We start from the raw sequence: 26174 nt of genomic DNA, 5'->3' as shown, positions 1-26174 counted from the left end.
AGTCAATAGACCTTGACTGAGGGGGCGGGGTCAAATAATCTCCATGGTAATGAGATGTGCCAATGCTAATACAACTGCATACCAAATATCATTGACCTACCACTAGTGGTTCATCATGAACTAGACCTAATCACAAACTAATACATTGTTGACGCCACCGACGCCGGAAACAGCATACCTATGTCTCGCTTTTTGACTCCGTCAAGGGGAGACAAAAAAGGAGTGTAAAATCCATCTAACATGTCTAAGATCAACTTTGCCTGATAGACAAAAAACCTAAGATTCTTAATGGTTTCTAATCTTACCAACCGAAAATTTAAGAAGGGTAAATAATAAATCATGTCTCTAACTAAGCACTGACTCCTTAGATGACAACCTGGTAGCCCTAAAGAGGCGATATCAACCAAATGCCAGTAAATGCAATAACTCTTTATGAATTAAGTGAGTCCGAAGTGCTTTTCTAGATCTTCCATCATCAGGAACGTTCCAACTCAAAAGCATGAAAGCCAACGACGAAAACATACTTTAAAACATCAGGAGCTATATGACCAAAATTAATCAAACAAAAAAGTTAAATTTGTCTATCATTCTTAATATACTGGTTTAAACTTTTCAAACATTTATGTTCAAAATCCTGTTTGTACCGAAAAATTTACTACAGAGCTAATGATCCTCTACGAACTAGCAGTCAACCATTAGCAGTATCGACTCACTGACATTAACATTCTGTACAGTGAAAAGGACGCCTATTTTTTGGGGTAGGTTTTTCTGTTGGATTAGAAAAGGGTCGTACAATATACCACAGGTATATCCTTTGGGTTATACATGATGACTTAATTTGTGCTTAAACATAAACAACAAAAGTGCTCACACAGATTGTCATTTGAAATCAAATAATTATGAAATATTTATGATGACATGTCAGGTAACGAAATACACGTTAAGGGACCTCAAAAATTTAATACTGTGAATTTAACCTATTCTTATCTCTTTTAAATACTTCTCATTATTGAAAAAACCATAGAATGTGTCATTTATTTTCCCTACCATCACTTGTTTCTAGTAACTCAGGCTTCCGTTTTGGACTCTTACAGATTTAAGAAATTTATTCCTCCTCCAAAACATCAATATTGAAAAAAAATTACCAGCGTAATAATAATTTGTATAGTATTCAAGATTTTTATTTCAGTTTGACTACCACATGTCAAAAAAAGGAAATGAGCTGTCAAAATGACAGCAAACCGTGTTTATTTAGGCACTTTCCAGCCTGTTTGACCTACCTCGTTCTGTGTTTGTTTCAGATCTATCAAGAACCATAACCCCAAACGTTAATATCGTCAATTTGAAATTGACATCCAGTACCAACACATTGAATTATGAAAAGCATTGAATGAACGGTTATATATTATTACACGGAAACGACATAAAGTGCATTTTTTATATCTATCAATAACTATAATTCCCGAATGAAAAAAGTCCCCAGTAAAAACATCATAAAATTTGAAAAGGCATGTGTTAAACAGTTCATAAGTTTATACACGGAAACTGTCGTCAGCCGCCCGTTGACCGCTTGCCGTACTTCATCAAATTAATAACCGAATGTTTCCTTTTGGAAACCAGGATAAAAATTAGCAAGCATCTACGTATAACTTCTTATAACTCCAAATAACGGAATGGAGATGCATACAAAAATTTCTGTACAATACATTAACAATGAGTGTATTTCTTCTAAATATGTTTTACTCAAATTTAGCATGTATAGCAAAGTGAAAGTAAATCAAAGTAACAATGTTATCTGCAAAAATGCACGGCTAACTTGACTTAAGATATTCTCATTTGTGTTAAATAACAAGCTGATTTCATACTATATCTTATAAAAAAGGGAATTCATGTAAGCAAATCAACTATTCCTAAGCAAGAAAGATTATTTCCTTTAACCTACTTTATTTGAAGAAACCCGTTATGAAGTGCAAAGGAAAGACAGCAATAAGGAACAAATCTTTTTGTTTAGTCTCTGGTAAAATAATTGCTAATAAAGTCGGTCAAACTCTGTTGTTGGGTTGATGCATTAATGCAATTTCCCTCACGTCTCCTTTTCGTCAATGTTATTATGCTATCCATTTTCAAACCTCTAATCGAATAGAGAAATTTTTGGCCTTCACTTTTTATTTGTAATTTGATCCTTTAAGGGCGTCAATTTATACACAAAACGCAACTATTTAAATTGTGTTTGGTGAAATTGAATGAAGATGTTTTATTTTTACACGTTTAAGTTAGCAAAAATGAGATTATCGACAAAAAATGTAATGCAATACCGTAATTGTTAATGATAGCAGATAGACAATTACAGTAACCTTTTTTTAAATACCCAAATGTTTTAGTTGCTTTACATACTGTGTTTTGTGGTCATTATATGTTTACCAGAAAGATTAACAGAAATCGTCATTCATCAAATATCGGGGACTGCATAATGTTTCCGTATTTCTTAAATCCGACTCAAATGTTTCATTTCTTTTGTTATTCTGGAATTAGTTTTTAGCTTCCAGTTTTACAACCTATCTTGATATTAATGAATTGTATAATAAGAGTCGCAATTTGTAATCAATCAATTACATTTTCAAAGTAATCGTTATAATTTTGGTTTACATGTGATCGTAATTTAATCAATTACAACAAAAAGCTGGATAAAACTCATTGATTTCTTTCCGATTACATTTCGATAACCTAAGTAAACTAGTTTGATGGTAAGAAGACAGCTGTATGTATTTTTCAGTTTATGCTATCTACCTTTTTAAAGATAGATCTCCTGTTCAACCAGATTTCCAAAACATTTGCTGTATAATTACCAGCTAAATTAAACTCTTCTGTTGTACCTATATTTTGACTATTTTATTTATTATGTCTCTTTTGTTCACGCATCGTTGTAAATATAACGGAACTTGATGAGACTTAAAATCGTACAAGTGAGAGGTTTAGCGCTATAAAACAAGGTTCAATCCACCATTTTCTACATTTGAAAATGCCTGTTCCAAGTCAGGAATATGACAGTTGTTGTCCATTCGTTTGATATGTTTTGTCATTTGATTTTGCCATGTGATTAGGGCCTTTCCGATTGAATTTTCCTCGGAGTTCAGTTTTTTGTGATTTTACTTTTCACTGACAGGTGCCACATGTGGAGCAGGATCTGCTTACCCTTCCGGAGAACATGAGATCACCCCCAGTTTTTGGTGGGGATCGTGTTGCTTAGTCTTTTGTTTTCTATGTTGTGTTTTGTGTGCTGTTGTTTGTTTGTTTGTCTTTTTCGTTTTCAGTCATTGCGTTGTCAGTTTGTTTTCAATTTATGAGTTTGAATGTCCCTCTGGTATATTTCGCCCCTCTTTCAAGACTTCTTATCTCTTATTATTTTACGGCGTTCATAATGATAACTGATGGAAAATATTATAAGTCTCTATGAAGTGTTCCTGTGGCAAACTGCTCATAGCAGTGAGTAGTTTGGTGGTGTGTTACTTTTGGATTAGTTGTTTCGCAGGTTTAGTGGTTGATTTTGTATCTATGAGTACACAGTTTGAACACTCTTTCCTTGCCAACCTTAGACAAATTAAAGCATTAAATCATTATAGTACTATATTTTAAAAAAGGAGATTTGTTATTTATAGACGTGTTCAGCCCTTACGTCTCATTTTCACGTTTTTCCTCATCGCCCGGCATTCTTTACGACTGAATTCGTCATTATCTAAATGTTGTGACAGCAGTTTATCTATAGCGACATTTCGATTCATGGCTAACATATTTTTTGTTTAGAAAAGTTGAAAATATTATAGTAAATAGTTATAGCCATGGCTATTCAAATTTTTTCAACAGCTGCAATACAACTGAAGAACGGAAGTTCATAAAAGAGACTTAAATTCATTTAATATTTAGATAAGTAAGTAAGCTGTATCAACCTAAATACAGTCACATTGGTCATTCTCAAAAAAAAATCAGAGACAAATATATTATTTTGTACATGTGTGAGTATTGCTTTCTTTTGCAAATATAATCAAATGGAAAGTTAATATACTTTTGCTTTGGTTTACCACAGACACAAACATCTTTAGCGTGATTTTAAAAAATTGTTTCCATCTGCTAATAAAAGAAGCCAGCGTAAGCATGCAACTATTTGTCATTCTTCGATTTAGTGTACCACTTTTATGTAAAACAAAACAAGTATGCAAGACCAAACCACTACGAAATGCCTAGACAATCAACATTTTTTTTTATTGTAAACAAACTATATATGCCTTTTTATGAAAGTCAGTTTTAACATGCTATAATATACGTATTGACAGTAATACAAATAATTACCGGCATGTTGCATTATAATTTTTTAAAAGACTACGTATGCCAAAGCAATAAAAAATATGACTTGTTTATAGGGAATTCATTCATAGGGCCGTGGTCCAAAAACTGAAAACTGTAAGTTTGTGACAGCTACAAATACAAAATAAGTACACAATTTAAATGATAATTCACATAACATACAATCATATAAATTAAGTAAATAGTCGAAACCCCCTGTTCTCATTTCTGTTGACTTTTGAATGTATGTCCCAGATTTATTTACTCGTAATGGTGTGCATGTTTTTAATTTATAAAAATCAATTTTAAATCATCGGAAAAATCTTTATCAGAAATGTTTCTTATCCTTGTTTAATACACAATTTAATGATAAAAATGTTTGGATCTTTCTCATAGGTTACGGTTCAACCATAATGTCTGCTTCCGATGAGTATTAAAATGTCATCCGTCTTATTTAATCAGATTTTGGTCACAATATGCATGTAATAAGCTTCCATTCTCTAGTTATAGGATACAAGATTCATGATGATGTTTATTTTGGACTTAATCACTTAAGTTAATTGTTTTTGTCAGTTTATAAAACACATTATATATCCAATAATAAGGCAATAAAAATAGACACATTTTATTTAAAAACCAGTTGTTGGCATGACACAGGTTATGTTCTTCTCATATATGTTATGATGGTATGATACTAAACCCCTAACGGGAAGGATTGTGCCTGATATTCATATGATGAAGACATAATCTTTCAATCAGTTTAATTGAAGTCTGGAGCTGGCATGTCAGTAAACTGCTAGTAGTCTGTTGTTATTTATGTATTATTGTCATTTTGTTTATTTTCTTTGGTTACATCTTCTGACATCCTACTCGGACTTCTCTTGAACTGAATTTTAATGTGCGTATTGTTATGCGTTTACTTTTCTACATTGGCTAGAGGTATAGGGGGAGGGTTGAGATCTCATAAACATGTTTAACCCCGCCGCATCTTTGCACCTGTCCCAAGTCAGGAGCCTCTAGCCTTTGTTAGTCTTGTATTATTTTTAATTTTAGTTTCTTGTGTACAATTTGGAGTTTAGTATGGCGTTCATTATCACTGAACTAGTATATATATTTGTTTAGGGGCCAGCTGAAGGACGCCTCCGGGTGCGGGAACTTTTCGCTGCATTGAAGACCTGTTGGTGACCTTCTGCTGTTGTCTGTTCTATGGTCGGGTTGTTGTCTCCTTGACACATTCCCCATTTCCATTCTCAATCTTATATTGAAAATTTTACAAAATTGAAAAAAAAATTCAGTTGAATTATATTGTATGGCAAATATGGAAATACACCGAATGTTAACAAAGGTGTTACAGATCTTGACATAACATAAGATTAATTTTTGGAAAAATCGTTATGTTAATATTTGTGTATCTGTTGTCAATGTCAAGTTTATGAGTGTATGTATGTATGTATGTATGTATATATGTATGTATTATCTAATGTAATGTACATATATCTGTATATGTATATGTATATGTCATAATATGTGTTTATGTACAATGCATGCATGCATGTTGGTATGTATGTATGTATATAAGTGAAAAATAACATTAGTTTGGCCAAGAAAATGGGGGATAGTATAGACAATCATTTAGATAATATATTTCGATGTACATGTTTATAGATGTTAGCACATTTTTTGTACAATGTTATATTACATCTACATGTATATTGATTTGTTTTTTGTTGTGGAATTTTAGGAATATATATATGAGTATGATAATTATTGTAATTTTTACAAATATAAAGGTCACGGGTACTTAAATTTGGGTCAAATTTGTAAATAAAGTTCCACGACAAGAGGTTATAAGAACCAAACGTTATTAAATATAACTTACAATTTTCTATTAATATCCAACATTTTTTAAAAAGTTGTATTCAAATAAATACAAAGGTATAAAGTTACAAAAAGTATCTGACACAGTAAACCACGTTTTCTCTCATTAAATAGATCGTAACCGATTTAAAGAATCGATAACGGTAGAACAAACAATTATTTTCCGTAAATTAAAATTAAAAACTCCTTAATTATATATGATCTCATATGGTATCATGATTATAAAGTTATTATAGAAAAATATGAGAACTGTATTATAATGACTATGTATAAAATGAAAATACGTTTTACTGAATATTCTCTTTGGAAATTCAGTATAAATGTAACAAGGAAACTTGATGAAATGTTGTACATTAAGTAATTTGTTAAAATAGCAAGACGTGCAATAAAGAATTTATGAGTCTTAACAAAAGAATTTTCTTCTTAAACTTATTTTATATAAATTATCTATTTTTAAAGTTTTTTAAATATATTGTATTACACGTTTGTAAGATTCTTATACAAATTAAGCATACATCAATTGTTTGCATCATAATATGAATAAAATTCTCAAAGCACATGCCAGCTGAAGGACGCCTCCGGGTGCGGGAGTTTCTCGCTGCATTGAGGACCCATTGGTGGCCTTCAGCTGTTGTCTGCTCTATGGTCGGATTGTTGTCTCTTTGACACATTCCCCATTTCCAATCTCAATTCTAGTATTTCATGTTTTGACATTTTAATTGAGTTATTTATTTTTATTTCTAAATGTGTTTAACCCACCATTTTCTTCGGAAAATGCCGGTACCAAGTCAAAACAGGTGTTTTCAATTCGTTCCGCTGATTGATAATGTTTAAAGGGGCACTAGCTGTCAAATTCATGTTCACCGATTTGACTCAAATTCTCATATTTGTTATATAACAATGTAAAACATTTATCCAAATTATAAAAAATCTAAAATAAACAATTTACAGGACATAGGGTCGAAAATATGTAGCTTCGTTTTGTGTGTATTTTAGTCTAGACGCCATCTAATTAACTGTCGAGTTGACCTCCCGAAAACCACCGATGCCAATATAAGGGATATAAACATAAATAAAGATATAAATAGATAGCGCAACTCGTGCAATTGGATTCTTCTAGGTCTATTTAATTTCATTTACAGATTAAAAATATATGTTAATTATATTTTTTACCTGTATAAGAATGATTTTTTTAGGATCGAATCAGTCAATTAAATGAATTACCATTGTTTACTTTCAATGTTGACATTCTTTTCCTTTAAATAATCAAACATGCACACAATTCATGATTTATCCAACTCTATCTAAGGGGTTAAATTGAAGTTCACATGAATACGGATTCAATGAGGTCGAATTATTCACTTGCAAGTGAATAATTCATCATCAATATTTATTTGCTTATTTTGACAAAATTAGACAATACTGGCTGCTAAAAGCGAATGATTATTTCACTATTCCACTTTCATTAATGATTGAACCAAAAATATCATATTTAGTAATTTTTTATATCTCGTAGCTAGTGCCCCTTTAAGGTTTGATTATGTGGGCTGTTATGAACTTTCCACTTTTGAATTTACCTTGGAGTTCAGTATTTATTTATTTTTTTTTTACTTTTTTATTGAATGTGTTTTATACTTAAATTAAATTAACATAGAATATTTTAAATAACATGTTCTCTATCACTCCACAAAGATATAATTATATGTATTTTAATTGGAAAATAATCTGAACAGAGCTATCCATCAGAAAAAAGTATTGATTTTGTTAAATAGTATCAAATTGATCCACCATTTTCTACATAAGGAAACGACTGAACCAAGTCAGGAATATGACAGATGTTTTCCATTCGTTTGATGTGTTTGAGCTTTTGATTTTGCCAATTGTTAGGGGACTTTCCGTTTTGAATTTTCCTTGAAGTTCAGTATTTTTGTTGTTTTACATTAGAAATGAAATACTAAAATGACGTCTTATTTTTAAATTAAAGAACTGCATTTTTATCGGATTGTAAATGAAGGCAACATTAGTTCAGCGATGTTCAAATATCATAAATACATTAGGAAATAAGAACAAAAAATATTTAAAAGTAATTTTCCTGACATATAATTGTTAATTCTTAATATTAGTTATATTCATTAAAAAAAAAATAAATGAGGAATGTGTCTATTGGACACAATTGATGCCCCCGCTTGTCTATCATATAAGGTTATAAAGGGACATAACTGAAAAACGGTAATAGTGACGCTACCAAAATTTGTACTTGATCTGAGTTTTGTGGTAATAACAATTGTGTATAAGTTTCATAACATTTGGTTGAGGCAAACTTAAGTAAGAGAACGGAAACAAAAATTCAGCAATTTTCCATTTGTAAAGAGGCATAACTCTAGAACAATAAGAGTGACACCCCAAAAAAAAAAAAAACTGGATCTGTATTTTGTAGCAATAAGAATTTTGTACAAGTTTAATAACTTTTAGTTGAGGCAAACTTAAGTTAGAGAACGAAAACGAAAAATTCAGCAATTTTTCCATTTGTAAAGGGACATAACTCTAGAACAATAAAAGTGACACCACCAAAATTCGAACCTGATCTGTATTTTGTGGTAATAAGCATTATGTATAAGTTTCATAACATTTGGTTGAGGCTAACTTAAGTCAGAGAACGGAAACAAAAAATTCAGCAGTATTTCCATTTGTAAAGGCACATAACTCTAGAACGGTTAAGGTCACACCACCAAAATTCAAACTAAATCTGTATTGTGTAGTAATAAGGATTGTGTATAAATTTTATAGCATTTGGTTGAGGCGAACTTAAGTTAGAGAACGGAAACAAAAAATTCTACAATTTTGCCATTTGAAAAGGAGCATAACTCTAGAACAATAAAAGTAACACCCCCAAAAATTCAAACATGATCTGTATTTTGTGGTAATAAGCATTGTGTATAAGTTTCGTATCATTTGGTAGAGGCAAATTAAGTTATAGAACGAAAACGAAAAATTCAGCAATATTTCTATTTTTAAAGGGACATAACTCTAGAACGGTTAAGGTCACACCTCCAAAATTCAAACTTGATCTGTATTTTGTAGTAATCAGCATTGTGTATAAGTTTCATAACATTTGGTTGAGGCAATCTAAAGTTAGAGAACGGAAACCAACTTTGGGACGTACGGGCGTACGGACGTACAGACGGACAAGGGTAAAACTTAATGCCCCCTCCACTACGGCGGGGGCATAAAAAGTTTTTGGCATGTGACTTTCTGAAAATGACACAGTTCAATAAATACATGGGGGATCGACAGCGCCAGTATCCTCGCCCTAATTTTCTCTGAGCTAATACAAAATATCTTAAAGTGCCGTTTGGTCCAATTTAGAAGAACGTACATGTTTGTTAAATACAGTATGCTACTATTTGTAATTAACTTACATGTCTAATCCGAATTTTACACGCCTTGTATCCTCTGTTTGTAATCAAATTATCTGTATTTATTTCATCACTCGATGACTCAGAAATAATATTTCCGCTTTTGTTAATTGGCTTGGTCATGTAAACATACAATTTCATTTACGGAAAACCATTTCAACATATATATAAATAGCGTTAATTATTTAAGTGACACACAGTCTATTTATAGAAACGGTTGGTTTTAGAACGTAGATATTTGATAAAACATTACATGCGTTTATATTTTATGCTTTTGCTCCGGACACAAAATCTGGTCCAGCACGATTATAAGGGAGAACGGATATTGTGCATCACTTCTGACTGATTTAGTTTGTTAACATACGAAGCAGAATTCATTAAGAACTTTCTCCAAGACAAGTGAAGTTCTTTTATTTCATTTTATATATTCTGATGATGTTCTATCATGTAAGAAACCACATTTCAGTGCGTGCCTGAATGTTAAGTATCCTAGTGCACTTTTGATATTATACTACCCAATATCGTCCTTTGATCTATATTCTTACCGATTCAGTCAAATTTACGATTTGTCATTTTTATTAACTGTTATTCCTAAGAAGCAGCAGACGACATTTACCTTGTGGACGGACTACGTATCCCTCCTTTTTGAGTGCATGTGACATGTGTGATTCCCCCAGATTTTGTTTGTTACCTTGATTTGTCTCATCTTAATCCATTTACGAGATTGGAACATTGGTAAACTAGTGTCGACTTAATTTAAATCCAAACATTACTGTTTGTTTTGATTTCCAAAGTACATGTTAGTAAAATACGATGTATTTTTTATTTGAAAATTCCTAATCATAAGCCTGATATTCACCCGTCGTGGACCCTCTATTGGTAATAATCTGATCTTTATCTATTCTATCATCCGGTAATATTTCCTTATTTTGTTTTGTTTTTTTTTAAATTTTTTGTCGGTAAGATAAAGCTTCAAAAAGGTGCCATAAAAAGTGTGGCCGAAATTCGCACTTTCCATAATTGCCGAACGCAAGCACAAACTTTTATCAAGTGTCATTTTTCATTCACAACGTTTTTCCCTTCATTTTTTGTTTGTTAATATAGAGGTCTTGCTTGATGACAGTCTGGGTCTTGGCCATACATTAAAAGGGGATCACATCTGAATTCTTTCCTCATAGTTTGATGACAAACATTAATCGATTCATCTCCGGATTGTTGACAAATATTGATTTGCTTTCAAAGTCATATTAGTTCACATAGACTATTTGTAAATTATGTGTTCCCTTAAACTACAAGAGATAAATACATTGAAAATAGGCAGCACCAGTTTCCTTAGAAATACAAATGTATATTAAACATCTTAAAGTGGCCGTTTATTCCCATTAAGACTGCACATGTTTGTCAAATACAATATTTATGTTTTGTGTTTGTAATTATCAAACATGTCTGATCATCAACCTGAATTTTACACGCCGTGGATCCTCTATTGGAAATACTGTTGTCTTTATTGATTTTTTCACCCGATGACTTCAGAAATATATTTCCTGTTTTGTTCGTTTCGTCGGTATTGTAAACATACAACTTAAGTTTTGGAAATTCCTATAAGTATATTTAAATGGATATTGGTTAACTATAAAAGAATGAGGAAGTAATGTAAGTATGGAAGATATCTTTTATCAGGGGGCTTAATATTTGAGTGACACAATCAATTTTACAGGAAATTTAAAACGTCGATAGTTGAAAGCACATTATTTGTGTTTGATGTTTTATGCTTCTGACACACAAAATGCCCGGTTATGAGGGAGAACATCTGAAATCAGAACAACAAAAGTTCAACCGAAAGTTCAACGATCATTCTCACGAATTAATTGATTGGTCGTTGTGGCTGTATTGCTGATCACAAAAGCATGTTGTTGCATTTTTAGATCTTACGAAATCATAAAAGTGTATGAACATAACGAGACACTTAGCTTTTCGACGCCACAGGTCTTGCTTCGTTTTGAGTTCATCCGATTACCATTTTTTTGTTGTGTTCATCTAGTTGTGAATGTTCAAAAGGTATTTACGGGTTTGAACATCGAACATCCATCTCTAATTAAGGTAGTCGTCATAATCCCAAGTTTTATTATTAGCTGTCTTACAGAATATGTCAGCTTTTTCTATTTCATTTGATATTTTCTTACTCATACCAACCCAATATTTCAATATAACCATTATCGTGTATAACACCGTAAGATGAGGGATATATAGGAAAAGAGTTTGATTTTTGAAAAAGATAGCGTAAAATTGAGAAGTAGAATAAAAATACAAAAACAAAAAAAGTGATACTTTGGTAATAAGAACCCTCGTTTCTTGTTATCATGTCATCAAATCAACAACAAAAAAGTGTAATAATAACCCAAAGTTATGATAGTTGGGACATGATAACAAGGACAATTTATCTCCTTTTTCGTTCGAGTGATTGTGCTGCTTGGAAACTAAACTAAGGAATACTTTGTAAAAATCTGAAACAAATTGATATAAATCAACGAAAGCTGTTTCCGATCATCAGTGCAATAGTAGGCATGCCCAGTTTGCGTGTATAAAAAGATTTTGTACTGTACATTAATTGTAAACCTGAAGTATAATAGAGTATTAAGAAAAAGTTACTTGAACTTATTTCCATCGTGTAATGATATATATATGCGGAAAGAGTTGGGCAGGATATGTTAGTGCGAAAACATGACTGACTTCTGCTTTCTTCTGTTTTTTATCCAGTGGCATACAGTTCATCCATTTTCAGAATCAAGTCTAGTGAAAATGATTTAATAATAATATTCTGGATAAGTACAACAACCATGCTGTGGGGGATCGTTAGGATGGACGGGATGGACGGGATATATAATTACGCAAACATGACTGTTATTTGTGATGCTCATCATCCAGGCGAAAATAGCTCATCCATCATATATTTGAGGACATCAATGTCATACCATTTGCAAGTTTGTCATGCAAATAAAGGACTCTATGCTAATGGAGATTGGTTGGGCTGTACATAATGTATAATTGCATAATCGTGCTTTACGTGCAGTCGCAAATATATATACAACAAATGTGTGTTCAGCAATGTCGACCGAGAGGAAGGGCAACTGACATCGAAAATAATTGATTGATGGATTGAAAGTCAGTGTATTCATATCAGGACGAGAGCATTTTGAAGTGAAATGAATATGAACCTTATAAAACTGACATAATGAGCCAGATTTTTTGACGTTCTAGTTCGCAAATAACAGTCCTCTGGAGGACTCGTCACCCTACCTGACCACATTTTCTTACTCTAAACCTATCATGATTTGCTCTTACGCATATATTTCGCTTGAATGGAAAAGAAACAATTACCAATCGTTATGTCTACGTTGTACTAGGACAGAAATTTTATTTTCAACTGCAACAAGTCACCTTCAGAGCCGTAAAAAGTAGCTGTTTTGTTAGTTTTGTAGTTTTGTTGGTTTTGCTCACCACAAAGGAGTTTGAATTAATTGTCTCCGTCTACAAGGCGGTAAATTTATAAATCCAACACAGACATAAAGACGCTCCTTCAACATACATTTAATTGCCAGACAGTAAAGGTCCACTCACTACATATTTACCACTGGACTTTAATGAAAATATCAAACATCCATACGATTTCCATATGTCTAGACTCTGAACCAACAATACCGTATAAAAACAAATCAATGTTATCATAAATTTATTTTATCTTGATATATAGTTTACATATTTTTAGAACGACATTAGACGAAATGCTTATACACTGTATCACGACAGATTTGTGATATGCTTGCTGATAAATTTCTGCTAATCACTGACCCTGAAAATTTTCGATAATTGCTTGAAAATATCTTTTCCGAAAGGTAAAATAAAGAGGGAACTATTTTCATGGAATTACGCTTTCGATAGGAGTTGTTCAGTATTCTCTTTGAATGGAAAATTAAAGACGAACAGATAGAGATGAATTACAGAGGGAAACACAAAAAACAAAAAGTCAATTGTAAATCAAATTAAGAGTCTTGAATAAGGTTTCGATTTTTTAAATATCAACCCACATTTCGAAATGAAGCAAAACAATCGCAATAATGCCTTAAAAATGTTTTATACCCGTTTTTTTGTTGGTTTGTTTTTTTTGTACAGTAACAAATTGTATTTTTTGGTGTAGAAAGCAACACGAGTACTGGACCAATTTATTTTTCTCTTTATTAAAATAAAAGCTATCTTTTGGTAATTTATTTCAAACTTTTATTTAATTTTTTTCAAAAAATCCTGAATAATTCTTACAAAATACGAGAATTTGGCACAATCTGAAGGTTGCAATTATTCTATGTGGAAAATACTGTTTTCTTTATTTTAAGAAATAACTTTTGATTCAATAAATGCTTCAATAAACCAAACCCGATTGGTGAATATTGAAGAATCGATTATGAATATGTATATCAAGTTTGATTTTTAATCGTTTACTATGCTTTCCTATGTAGTTGTTGAAAATGGCGTACAGAAGTACGGCTTCTTCTGGGATTGCCTGTAATCAGCAACGACCTCGACCTCTCCCTGAAGGACCACCTCTATCGGAGGGAAAGGACTATCATGTGTTTTTCTCATATAGAAATACCGAGGAAGATCGGAAATGGACTAGAAATGTAATAACGGAATTACAAAGCAGAGGATTTAAATGCTGTGATCATGAACTTGATTTTCTCCCGGGGAAAGAAATTATTCAAAACATTAAAGAATACATTAAACGTTCCGTTAAAACCGTGCTTGTTTTTTCAAAAGAATACAACGAAAGTTTGTATTGCAAAATTGAAGTTCATTATTCTCTGCATATGTCTCTCAGTGAACACAAACATATACTTATTCCTGTTAAGAGAGAGGATTGTGAAATTCCAGAAGATTTAGAATTCTTTACATGGATTGATGCCAGAGAAGACATAGACCTGTGGTTTCCACAATTCCTTGCAGCTATCAACGCACCAGGTATATGATAATTACATTGAGTTAAATTTATTTGCAAAGAGGAATAACACATGAAAAAATATGTTATTATGTGGTTAATGTTTAAATGGTACCAACTGTTTGCATTCGCTTTCAATTGGCATTTTCAAAGTATGATATTAATGTTCATGTATATGTTTTCGATCCTTTGTTCCATATGAATGTATATAAAACTATTCATCTCCCAAATTTTCCCTTGTCCTTCCTTCACACACCGTGAGTGCAACATTGATAAAATTGATAATGGAAATGGGGAATGTGTCAAAGAGACAACAACCCGACCATAGAGCAGACAACAGCAGAAGGCCACCAATGGGTCTTTAATGCAGCGAGAAACTCCCGCACCCGGGGGCGTCCTTCAGCTGGCCCCTAAACAAATATGTATACTAGTTCAGTGAAAATGGACGTCATACTAAACTCCAAATTATACACAAGAAACTAAAATTAAAAATGATACAAGACTAACAAAGGCCAGAGGCTCCTGACTTGGGACAGGCGCTAAAATGCGGCGGGGTTAAACATGTTTTTTGAGATCTCAACCCTCCCCCTTTACCTCTAGCCAATGTAGAAAAAAAAAACGTACAACAGTACGCACAGTAAAACTCAGTTTAAGAGAAGTCCGAGTCCGATGTATATATTTGGTACATCCTTTTTCAAAACATTTTTGTATTTTTGTCTATATGTTGTCATCGATACATTGTCACAAAATTAAAAAAATAGACGTCTTCTTTTCTGTTGAGTGTGAATTCGAATTGGTTGATGCATGCATAGCAGGAGACACATCGCCTGTCAACGCACCGGGCATACGGTCATAACACTTTACTTAATACTAGGAGTAAAAAAATATGTGCTCGGAAAACGAAAAAATTTTGTTTGTCATTTGGTTTAATTTTGAGTCTGAGTACTCCAAATTTGTGAGACTGCAAGGCACGGTCTAGTTCCTTCGAAGTTCATGCCATTCCCTCAGTTATTTTTTTTTTAATTTTTACTTTGATTTTTATATTTGTAATGAATTTATGAGATTTGAACATCGGTAAAACACTGTTGCATTTAAATTACCGTCTGACGTCCATTCTTCTAGGCAACTTTTTCAAATGTAAATTAAAGTAAAAAAGAGGCAACTTAAGTTCACTCTTTGGAATAGAAAGACCATGAGAAAACCAAGCCTCGTGGAATCGGATGAAGACCAGACAGAGAAAAAATAAGCGTTGCTAGGGTGAACAAGTCCTGTCATGCATGCATCAGGCATATCCAGATTCATTCAAACATTATACATTTATTTCCCGTGCCGGATGGAGATATGAAGATTTGTTCACCCAAGAATATTCATATTTCACGAGGGCTCTGCCCGAGGGAAATATGATTTTTCGAGGGTGAGCAAATCTTCATATCTCCCGAGGCAAAGGAAAATGAATGTTTTATTCCACTGCCTATGCTTTGTTTACTATCAATACATTAAATATTATTTTGCATACATTTTTTTTCTTATCCGCTTCTTTTTGTAAGTCAAACCGTAAACACGACTTACCCATTGATAAACAGTAAGGATCAAAATTTAATTATAAGTCTTTTTGTTTTATCGTCTGAAATAAATTTGAACATGATAATGATTTTTGCTATCGCTATTTTAAGAAGAATAAGAAGTTCAAAACGTTATGTACATTAACCGCGCGTAACGTCGCACGAAGTAATCCCGACATTTCAGAGGGGAATATGATCCTCAGAATGGAATATGAAGATTTGTTCAATGACACGTGGGATAGTCTCAACCAATCAAATATTGATTAAACTATCAATATGTTTAAACAGTGGAATAATACAGGTTAGGGAATAGGACACAATAGGTCAATTTTCATATCAGATCACTATTGTGGTGTCTTCAGATTTAATAAGACTACAAAAGCATATTTTTTCTGAATAAAACAATTAACATTTGCTACGATAAACCATTAAACGCGGATACTTAATACCAAATAACATGAAGGAGTTTGATTAAATATCAAAACACATAATGTATCAATTTTACCATTTTTTTTATATAAGTTTACAAAATAAAATACGTCAGATGATATAAAAATGATAAAATTTTCCATACAAGCTCACGGCTGACTACTTGGGGATTACTACCTGTATCCATATACCCTCAGGACTGTAAATCCCCCCCCCCCCACATCCCTTTTACGCCATTTAGGTTATAACAGCCAGGGGTCCAAAAAAGATTTCACTCTAAGAGATAATAAAAGAAAACATAAGAGGCTTATCAGTATATGGGACAACCTACATTAGTAATTATTTTCCAAAAATGATAATATTAGCTTCTAGCTTTGTAAAGTTCATTTATAGCCACATTTAAATGTCTTACAATTGTGAATGTATCGATTCAATACGTATCTGTCTATCTATTTTCAGTTGACGCAGGGTTCACGCAGCCATTCTTACAGTTTCATAGTATGTATACGTACTTGTTACTAAATCAGTTTTATTTTATACTTAAGTAGCAAAAAAAGAGGCGTTTCAACTTTGTACAGCATTTACAGTAATCTAAGGTGAAAGCTATATAGAAAAACAAACTTACATTTTATGTTTAACCCGAACCCTGATGACCGAGTGTTCTAAGTTGTTCATCTACAGTAATAACTAGCATGTCAACAGCGAGGTTAAGACTTCGAACCCTGCTCGTGTCAAGATGCACCCAACTCCGACCCTATGTGACTAAAATTCACAGTTTTCCTATCGAGAATCTGTGGTCACTCCGGTACTATGGATTCCTCCACTTATTAAAATTTGCCGCCATTATATAGCCAAGGGTGCCGAAAAGTGGCGATAAAGTCAAAAATTTAATCAATCAATCAATAATTTTAAACCGATATTAGAGTTTTCTCCAAAAAAACGTAGAAATTAATAAACCACAGATTTAAGGTAGCACAGAAGTAAACATATAAAATGATCAAATTTTGGTACTTTCCGAAATGTAATTTATATCGTGCTGCTATAAAGAATATTGTTTCCAAGAACAGAGTGGAACTTCAAAATTCTCAGTTAAAGTTTTTCGAAAGTTCTTTATGTCGAGCCTGCGAAATTGATTTCGCGAAAGCGAGACATAGCGATCCTAGATTCCGTCGTCGGCGGCGTCAACATTTAGGTTCAGTCTGTTAAAGATTTTTTAGACATCAATTACTTTGTCAAACCTACATGATATTTCATGAAATTTAGACAGAAGCTTGTTTATGACAAAATTACAGTATCCAGAGCAAAATTTTGAAAATATTAATTTTCATTTTTCCGTATTTTACTGATAAATTGACTAAGTTTTTTTACAGTTATCATTCAGATTTAGTCTGAGGTTAAAGTTTTTTAGTCATCAATAACTTTGTCAAACCTTCATGGAATTTAAGAAATTTTGACAGAAGCTTGTTTATGACCATAATATAGTATCCAGAGCAAAATTTTGAAAATTTTTATTTTAATTTTTCCATATTTTACTGATAAATGGACTAAGTTTTTTTACAGTTAACATTCAGATTTATTCTGAGGTTAATGTTTTTTTACACATCAATAACTTTGTCAAACCTACATTGAATTTTATGAAATTTGGATAGAAGCTTGTTTCTGATCATAACACAGAATCCAAAGCAAATTTTTGAAAATATTTAATTTCATTTCTCCACTTGTCACTGATAAATTGACTTTTACAGTTAACATTTACATACGGTCTGGAATTATATTTTTTTTTTTTGACATGATAAATTTGGAAACCTTAATGGATTGTTATTAAACTTGGACTGAAGCTAATCTTCAAGACAAAGAAAAAGAATCTAAAGAAAAAGTTTGGATTTGTGTTTTTAAATTCTGTATTATTCTGATAAATGGACTCCTTTTTATATCAATATTACACTTTTACACAGGCGAGACACAGGGTTCCACCGAACCCCTTTAGAGTTTTTTTATTAACTCGGTCATGATTCTGCTATACTAGATTTCAGCACACTACTAGTTTAAGCTGATGTGTAGTGCGTTATTCGAATGCAAACTATTTGCATTAAGGCAAATGTTATCTGGCACATTGATGAGTAATAAAAAAGATATGACATTTGTTCAAAGGGAACCAACAATTGCGTGTGGATTCATGTTTAGAAAACGGCTACAGTATAGCCAAATACAAACCAGAAACGATATGATACCTAAATTGTGCATATAAGTTGTAAACGTAGTCCCTATCACTAGTGAAAACATCATATCATCTATTGCAATACTTTCTTTCATCTTTGTTAACATCAGAGTCTGTTCTTCATGTTAAAAGGAGCTGTAATATGTAGATTAAATATATTCAAAGTAATTTTTTTTTCTTTCAGAATACGAAAATTTCGATACAATTTTCGAAGAAACCAGTACAAGTTCGTGTTGTGGAGAAGCATTCCAAACCCGATATATCCCTGACTATCTCAGAAGAAGTGGAATAGATGTAATATTCTGTTTAGAATTATATTTGCATGATATCAAAAACGTATCTCATTTTCGTTAGCATAACTGGGGTAGATGGTAATCAAAATGAAAACGTAATCTACTGCGGTTACCTTATTAGACAGAATAATATGCTATTTTGAAATAAATCTTTTCTTTATGTTTTACACATAAAGAGGTGTTTACCATAGCATATGCATGCTAATCATCGATTCAGAATCTACACCGTACTCGCCCCTGACAGTGGTAGTCGTGATAGGGTCAGTAGAACAGATCAACACAATGTTATTTCTAACGGTCTTTATCCTGCTATCGACCTTTCTACTATACAAATACAGGTGAACTGATAACATGAAGTGAGCGATAAACGTATAGTATTAGGTTATAGTCTCCTGCTGTCCTAGTTGACCGGTCCATATCGGTTTCTCTATTAAATGGTAGCATTCATACTCTGTACATTATAAATTGAAATTTTACACAAATATATTTGAGCATGTTCAAGAACAAAAGTGTTATGTTTAATTGTTTGCTAGATGGATCATTAAATCGAAATTACATTTACTACTTGTTGAAATAGTTATTTGTTTTACTGATTAAGACTATAACACAATGTTGACTGCTGTATCCCAATGTTTGAAATTTTTACCTATGTCTGTTTGTTTTGATCAAACATTGCTGTCCCTATAATTAAATTATATGCGACTGTCATAAAAGTGAGAGGTTTAACTAGTTATAAAACCAGGTTTAATCCATCATTTTCTAAATACGGAAATGCCTGTACCATGTCAGGAATATGACAGTTGTTTCCCATTCGTCTGATGTGTTTGAGCTTTTGATTTTTTCCATTTGTCATTTGCTTAATTTGAATTAGTCTTGAGATATTTGTATTACAATTTTTGTTCAACTTAATTCTGATTTCATTGTCTTGATCAGATATATGAATAGCACAGAATTTATTATTTTCATTATATTATCTATTTATTTATATGTATTTATAGTTTAATCCAGAAGTTTTGACCGAGCATGTTGCTAAAGTATCGTCCACTCGACTGGTTAAACAGCGTGTGTTCATAAATCCTATTCGCCTAAGTTGTGTGATGGCATACTACTTTATTATTAATGTGTTACTCGTAGGACTGGCAATGCTTGTAGTCTATGTGTTTGCACCCTTTGACGGTGATAATCCGTTTTTGTTTGCTGGTCTCTCATTTGCGTTGACGTCTGGAACATTCGGAATCGCCTGGCCGTGCTATTGTTACGCTTCAAAACGAAAGGTATTTCAACTTATCTATATGTGTTTGATATTAAAAAAAAAAAAACAGTTTAAATGAGTTTTTTGTCAAGTCTATCAATATGCGAAATAAAAATTTCAAGTGGAAATCTCTTCTATCCCAGCAAGAAAATTTCAACTAGGAATTTTCAATTGGGTTGATAATCAAATCAAATGAAATTAATTTAATAATAAATCCTTTTATTAGTAAAAAAAAATCCGATAGAAGGACTATAACCATAACATATATTATCCAAAAGGAGCACATATGTAGCAAACACATAAACATATATACAAATGTAAAGATATAGTTTGTAAATCGTCAAGAGAGAAAAAAATACCAGGCGTGTGGTTTTGTCTGTATAAAGTAAAACAACAAAAATACTACAATGAAAATTCAAAACGGAAAGTCCCTCATCAAATGGCAAAATCAAAAGCTCAAACACATCAAACGAATGGAAAACAACTGTCTTATATAAGTGGTTCTAATATATCAAAACAGTTTGGGGGGTACTTATAGCTCAAAATAGACCAGACCAAATTACCTAGAAAGGTGAAGATGTCAAGAAACTGTGATAAACATGACACTGATTTACACAATTTTGCCATTCTTCGGTACCATTAACAAAAATCTTGGTTTTTGTCTTTAATCCATTCTGGTTTGGTCCAGAAGAGTTTTTGTAGAACGAATTAGATGAGAACAGTAGGTTTCGGCTATATTTCTACGATAATTTATTATCTTAAATTGTATTTTTTTCTCTCTTAACGATTTACAATGTGTTATCTATGAAGGGTACATTTTCTATGAAGGAATAAGCTCAAAGCTGGCGTTTTTGTGTATAAGTGTTTGTAGTCCGCATAAATAAACAGGTGGACGGAAAATAATCAACCTGAACATTTGGAAAACTCGGACGAAAAACTGAGAGCGGTCAAAAATATATAATGAAATTCGAAGGAGGCCGAACAACACCAAGACAAAAAAGAAAGAGAGACGAAGAGACAAACATGTATACTGAAAACCTTACAAATGAACTATTTTGAGCAAAAGTACCCCACAAAAGTCAGAGGGTATTTCGGATGCTCCTTGAAGGAAAGGATTTCCTGTTCCACAAATACCACAAATTGTAATAATTATCATTACAATGATTTATTTGTTGACTATTGCTACTCTTTACATCAGATGAAACCATTTCTCTTTCAGGGAGAAGCTGAAATGAAATTACATTTAGCTGGGGTAAACAGAGTTTTAGTGTCATCTAATATATTCATGATGTACAAAATAGCTAGAATGACAGCGAAAGTCACCGTATCCTTCATTGAAATAAATAAGACATGTTTAAGAGAACACATAGCCTTAAGAAAAACCCAATGATCGCACAAATGAATAACCAGTGTTTTGTTTATAAGTTCTGTTCTTTTTTCCTACATTTATAGTTATATATAAATAAGAAGATGTCGTATGAATGCCAAAGAGACAACTCTCCATCCAAGTCACAATGTATAAAAAGTAAGTTAACAATTATAGGTTAAAGTACGGTCTTCAACACGTAGCCTTGGCTCATACTGAACAGCAAGCTATAAAGGGTCCAAAAATGACTAATGTCGATCAAACAAAAAGCTTAGAATGGATATTTAAGGTATCTATGACAATTTTGCCTAGCGCATTGTGATTTTTTTATTAAAAAAAAAACAAAAACAACTTTGGTTTATTCATATTAATGTTTTGATGCTGGTCACAAGTCTAAGCCTCCACATTTCATAAAAGGTATGTACTTTAACTAGATTTTGAACGATTTAAACGTTTTCTTCCTCTGTATACATTAATCTTTTAAAAAGTTCTGTCATTGTTTGTTGTATTTAAAAGTCGCATGACATGTACATCATAAGGTTCGAAAATTAAAGAATAACGATTCCATTTGAGATGAATAGCGCTTAAAGTCCTGTTTACATTTGTTTTAAGAATTTCAACTTAACAGTAAAAAGATATATTTTATTTATTACGACTGTCGTCAATGTATGGTAAGTTTTCGCCGTTATGGCAGGTAAGCCGAGAAATAGATGTTAAATTAATCTGATAAAAAAAATTGAAATTATAATGCAATTTGATATTTAACGCCACTTTTCATTGGATAGCGTCTGCCATCAATTACACGAATGACATCGGAGTTCGCGCAGTTAATACAACTGCATTTGACGATGGTAAATCTTCAAATAGAGTAGTGTGATTCTCGATCTAAAGCATATCAGAAACTCATTGCAAAGGCGTAAAATACTTAGATATAACCAAAGTTTATAAGTCGAAGAGAGACCAACAAAATCATGGCAAAAGAACGAAAAATGACAAAAAAGACAAACAGGTGTCTACAAAACACTACATAAAACAATAAAGACTGATTAACACGATTTCCACAACATCGACCAATTAGATTATTAGCCAAATAAACAAATAATAACAATAAGCGATCAATTGTACTTATTATCTGTTGAGCTAAACAAAATATATTAACTCTTACCATGCTGGATTGATTTCGGAAAATGTCTAATTTTTTTTGATTTGCAAAAATATGCAAATTATTTGAAAATGAGCTATATCCTGCTGCTGATGCATATTAATTCCAATAAAACTTAGATAGTGGATCACGGGACGGGGTGGTTGGGAGTGAGGAGGAGTTGGTGGATGGGCGGTAATCTGCCCCAAAGTTGGTCGTCAGGTGCAAAAAGCGTCAATTTTGACGATTATCGTTCTATTTCTTGACCTGGAAGACCGAGGGATGCTGATAGATGTATCCCACTGTAGTCTGCATGTAGATTGGGCCCCAATAAACACATTAACCACAACAGTGTTTAAGTCGAAGTTAAACTTAACAGGGTACAGCAGTCCAAAGGAAGTCATTTGCACAAAAAATCCGGAATTTCCCGATTTTATACTTCAACTGGAACTGCAATCGGAAATAGTCGTTCCCTCAGTGTAATTCAATAATAAACACGATCAGTAGTTTTATGCCTGCGGGTTTCAACTATATTTGAAGTTTAAGGCCTCTGAACTGCGTGTGTCAGACATCGAAGGGAAGCCCACCCCTTTTCCGATTTCAATTCTCATATTCGTATTTGAGCTCAAAATGCACCTTAAACCTAAGAAACATGACAATAAATAGCCTTAGGTTGAGGAAACATGCATCAACTTCGAAATTATTGTCATACAGTTGACTTCTATAAGTGTGGAGAGCCATTGGAGCCAAAAAACGGTATTTTGGGTAGAGGCAGTAATATTACCGCCTCGCATGATAAGGATTAAAAGACATACACATATTGTTTTTAGTAAATGAATAAGACTTAACGAATTCTTAGAAAGATATGAATCAGGCGAATAAATGCGTGATACGATGAACATATCTTCCAAATGTGTAATTTTTACATTTCTACTTGAGCAAGCAGTTAACGTAATGAAAGGGTTTGGGCTGTTTGTGAAAAAAATATCTGATTTTTGTTCTATGCCAAAAGTAAACTACCTCGAAAAATAAAACATCGTCACCTTTAAGTTAAACATTTTACAGGAATACATCAAAGAATACCACGTAAGACACCATGCAGATGAGACCAGAGTTAAAATTGTTGATGAAGATGACACCAATGAAGTAAATGAAAGAACTTCGTTGATTGGCGTGAACACCAGGGCTATTGATATTGAGGTAAATTATATATAACTTAATCTCATAACCTATATTATTTAGATGCCTTTCCAAGAAATTGGAATTGTTTGTCCAATATGTGTATGCTACCATGTTTATATTTTTCTCTCTTAACTAAAATAGTACAACTGTTCAAATTATATAGGCGGATTTCTATGGCTTCGAAATGTCATATTGTTTCGCCGCTGTTCGTCCGTCCGTCTGTCCCACATAGGGTACATGGTTTACCCCTCCATCAGTTTATAAGCTAGAGTTTTTTTATTTTTAGGTGTTATAACATATATATGTATTAATTTTTAATTTTCCACAAATAACAAGTTGTTGAACTTTGTCATTTTTTGTAAAATAAGGCATCCTAACGTTGAAATCAATCTGGATTTTGATTTTCAACTTTATTTTCTACAAATGACAGAATGATGAACTTTGAATGGTAAAGAAAGAATTTAGAAAGAACGTAGCTTCGGCAGTAGCCTAGTTTGTGATTTTTATAAGGTATTAAAATATGATCGAAATCAACGGCAGACTGATTGAATTATTATTTTACTTCGTCATCTTTTATTTTTGCTTACAGGAAGAAGCTTTGGACAAGATTTTGGATATGTCTGTAAGCTACTTTGACAAGTTTTTGTCTGGAAAATTAAATCATCCCAGGAATATCAGACATTCACGTAGGGCAATCTGTTTATGTCAGTTTTTGGAGGAAATAAACAAATCATGTAAGGAACCGAATACACAACATCACATTATTGAAGTGTAAACCTTAAACTTGATATTGAATCTCACTTATATATAGTATTACATTGTCTTTTTTATGATTAACTAAATAAAACTTATGTACTGATTACTTGCTTTCTATTCATTATTCAGATTTAATGCATCGCATGTGCATATGCGTGAAATATGTTATTATATCAACATTTAGTATTAGAATATAAAAATAATAGAATCTGAAGCGAGATATATCATGTTTTGTTTTGTTTTTTTTTTTTATTTTCAGAACAAACTCGTGGCCTCACGCATGAATGAAAAAGGTGTAACGGTATTTCCCTTCACGATAAGGTTGTTAACCATTTTCATCATTTGTTTTTTTCAAAATACTGTTTGTGCGACCAGAGATGAAAATTGCTGCTTTTTACAGATCGCTTATCTTAACCTTGATTTTATTCAACGGAATATATTGATATGCATCTTCATGGTCCAAAAGTATTTGCACCTACAAAAAATTTGTTGTTTTGTGACTATCTATCTTTAATTTAATTGATACATTATATCCGTTTTTGAATTGCTAATTTTCAATTGATATTTTTGATGAAAGATAATAGGATGGCGTGTATTAGTGGGTGATACTGTGTATTCAAACCTGTTCTATGTCATTTGGTCTCATTGACAATCATACCATATATTCTTATTTTTATATATACTGTTATGCTTTCTTAATTTCCTCTGACATATAAGTGAATGATACTGTGGGTTACAATCGTGTATGTTTACTTTCCTCTTACGTGCAGGTGGATAATTCAGTGTGTTCCATACTATTATGTTCTATTTCATCTGAAGTGTAAGTGGATGATACTTCAGATATGGTATGTTCTCTTTCCTCTATCGTATTTGTAGAAGAAATTTTCTGTGTTTTCAAATCTGTTATGTTCTTTTTCCTTTGATTATTAAGTGAATGATACTGTGGGTTCCAATCTGGTACATGTATGTTCTATTTCCTCTAACGTGTAAATGGATAGTATTGTGCATTTCGTTTTCCTCTAACAAGTTTGTTGATGATTATTAGTGTTAAAAACCTGTTATCTTCTCTTTCTACTAAAAGGTTTGTGGATGATTCTGTGTGTTCAATACTATTATGATCTCGTTCATCTTACCTGTGAGTGGATGATTCTGTGTGTTCAATACTATTATGATCTCGTTCCTCTTACCTGTGAGTGGGTGATACTGTGTGTTCCGATATGGTTGTTTCCCTCTAACAAGTCTAAAATTGAGAATGGAAATGGGGAATATGTCAAAGAGACAACAACCCGACCAAAGAGCAGAAGGCTACCAATGGGTCTTCAATGCAGCAAGAAAATTCCGCACCCGGAGGTGGTC

At 32.5% G+C, this 26174-nt stretch overlaps 2 protein-coding genes across 6 annotated transcripts in view; one reads left to right on the top strand and one right to left on the bottom strand.

Annotated features, from left to right (window-relative positions):
* The window catches only part of LOC127726698 (uncharacterized), a 33710-nt gene extending 23932 nt beyond the window's left edge, over positions 1-9778 (bottom strand). Inside the window, exon 1 of the mRNA XM_052234149.1 lies at positions 9636-9778. Coding sequence (XP_052090109.1) covers positions 9636-9773 — 138 coding nt within the window. The 5' untranslated portion in view covers positions 9774-9778. The remainder of the gene's footprint in view (positions 1-9635) is intronic.
* Positions 1-24922, top strand: part of LOC127726700 (uncharacterized) — a 220615-nt gene extending 195693 nt beyond the window's left edge. For 3 of the 5 annotated variants that reach the window (XM_052234156.1, XM_052234155.1, XM_052234153.1), the window contains 3 exons: positions 22375-22410; positions 23946-24080; positions 24652-24922. In XM_052234156.1, the coding sequence (XP_052090116.1) occupies positions 22375-22410; positions 23946-24080; positions 24652-24837 (357 nt within the window). In that variant the 3' untranslated portion in view covers positions 24838-24922. Of the gene's footprint in view, positions 1-14149; positions 14643-17069; positions 17109-19012; positions 19123-20119; positions 20396-21592; positions 21698-22374; positions 22411-23945; positions 24081-24651 lie in introns of those variants that run through there. The other 2 variants (XM_052234157.1, XM_052234154.1) reach the window with 2 other exon arrangements.
* Positions 24923-26174: the final 1252 nt, after the last annotated feature.

The sequence above is a fragment of the Mytilus californianus genome, unplaced genomic scaffold (assembly GCF_021869535.1).
Source record: "Mytilus californianus isolate M0D057914Y unplaced genomic scaffold, xbMytCali1.0.p SCAF_18, whole genome shotgun sequence".
In the NCBI taxonomy this organism is placed as follows: domain Eukaryota; kingdom Metazoa; phylum Mollusca; class Bivalvia; order Mytilida; family Mytilidae; genus Mytilus; species Mytilus californianus.
Note: the sequence above shows the minus strand (reverse complement) of the source record. Positions and strands in the feature narration are given on the sequence as shown.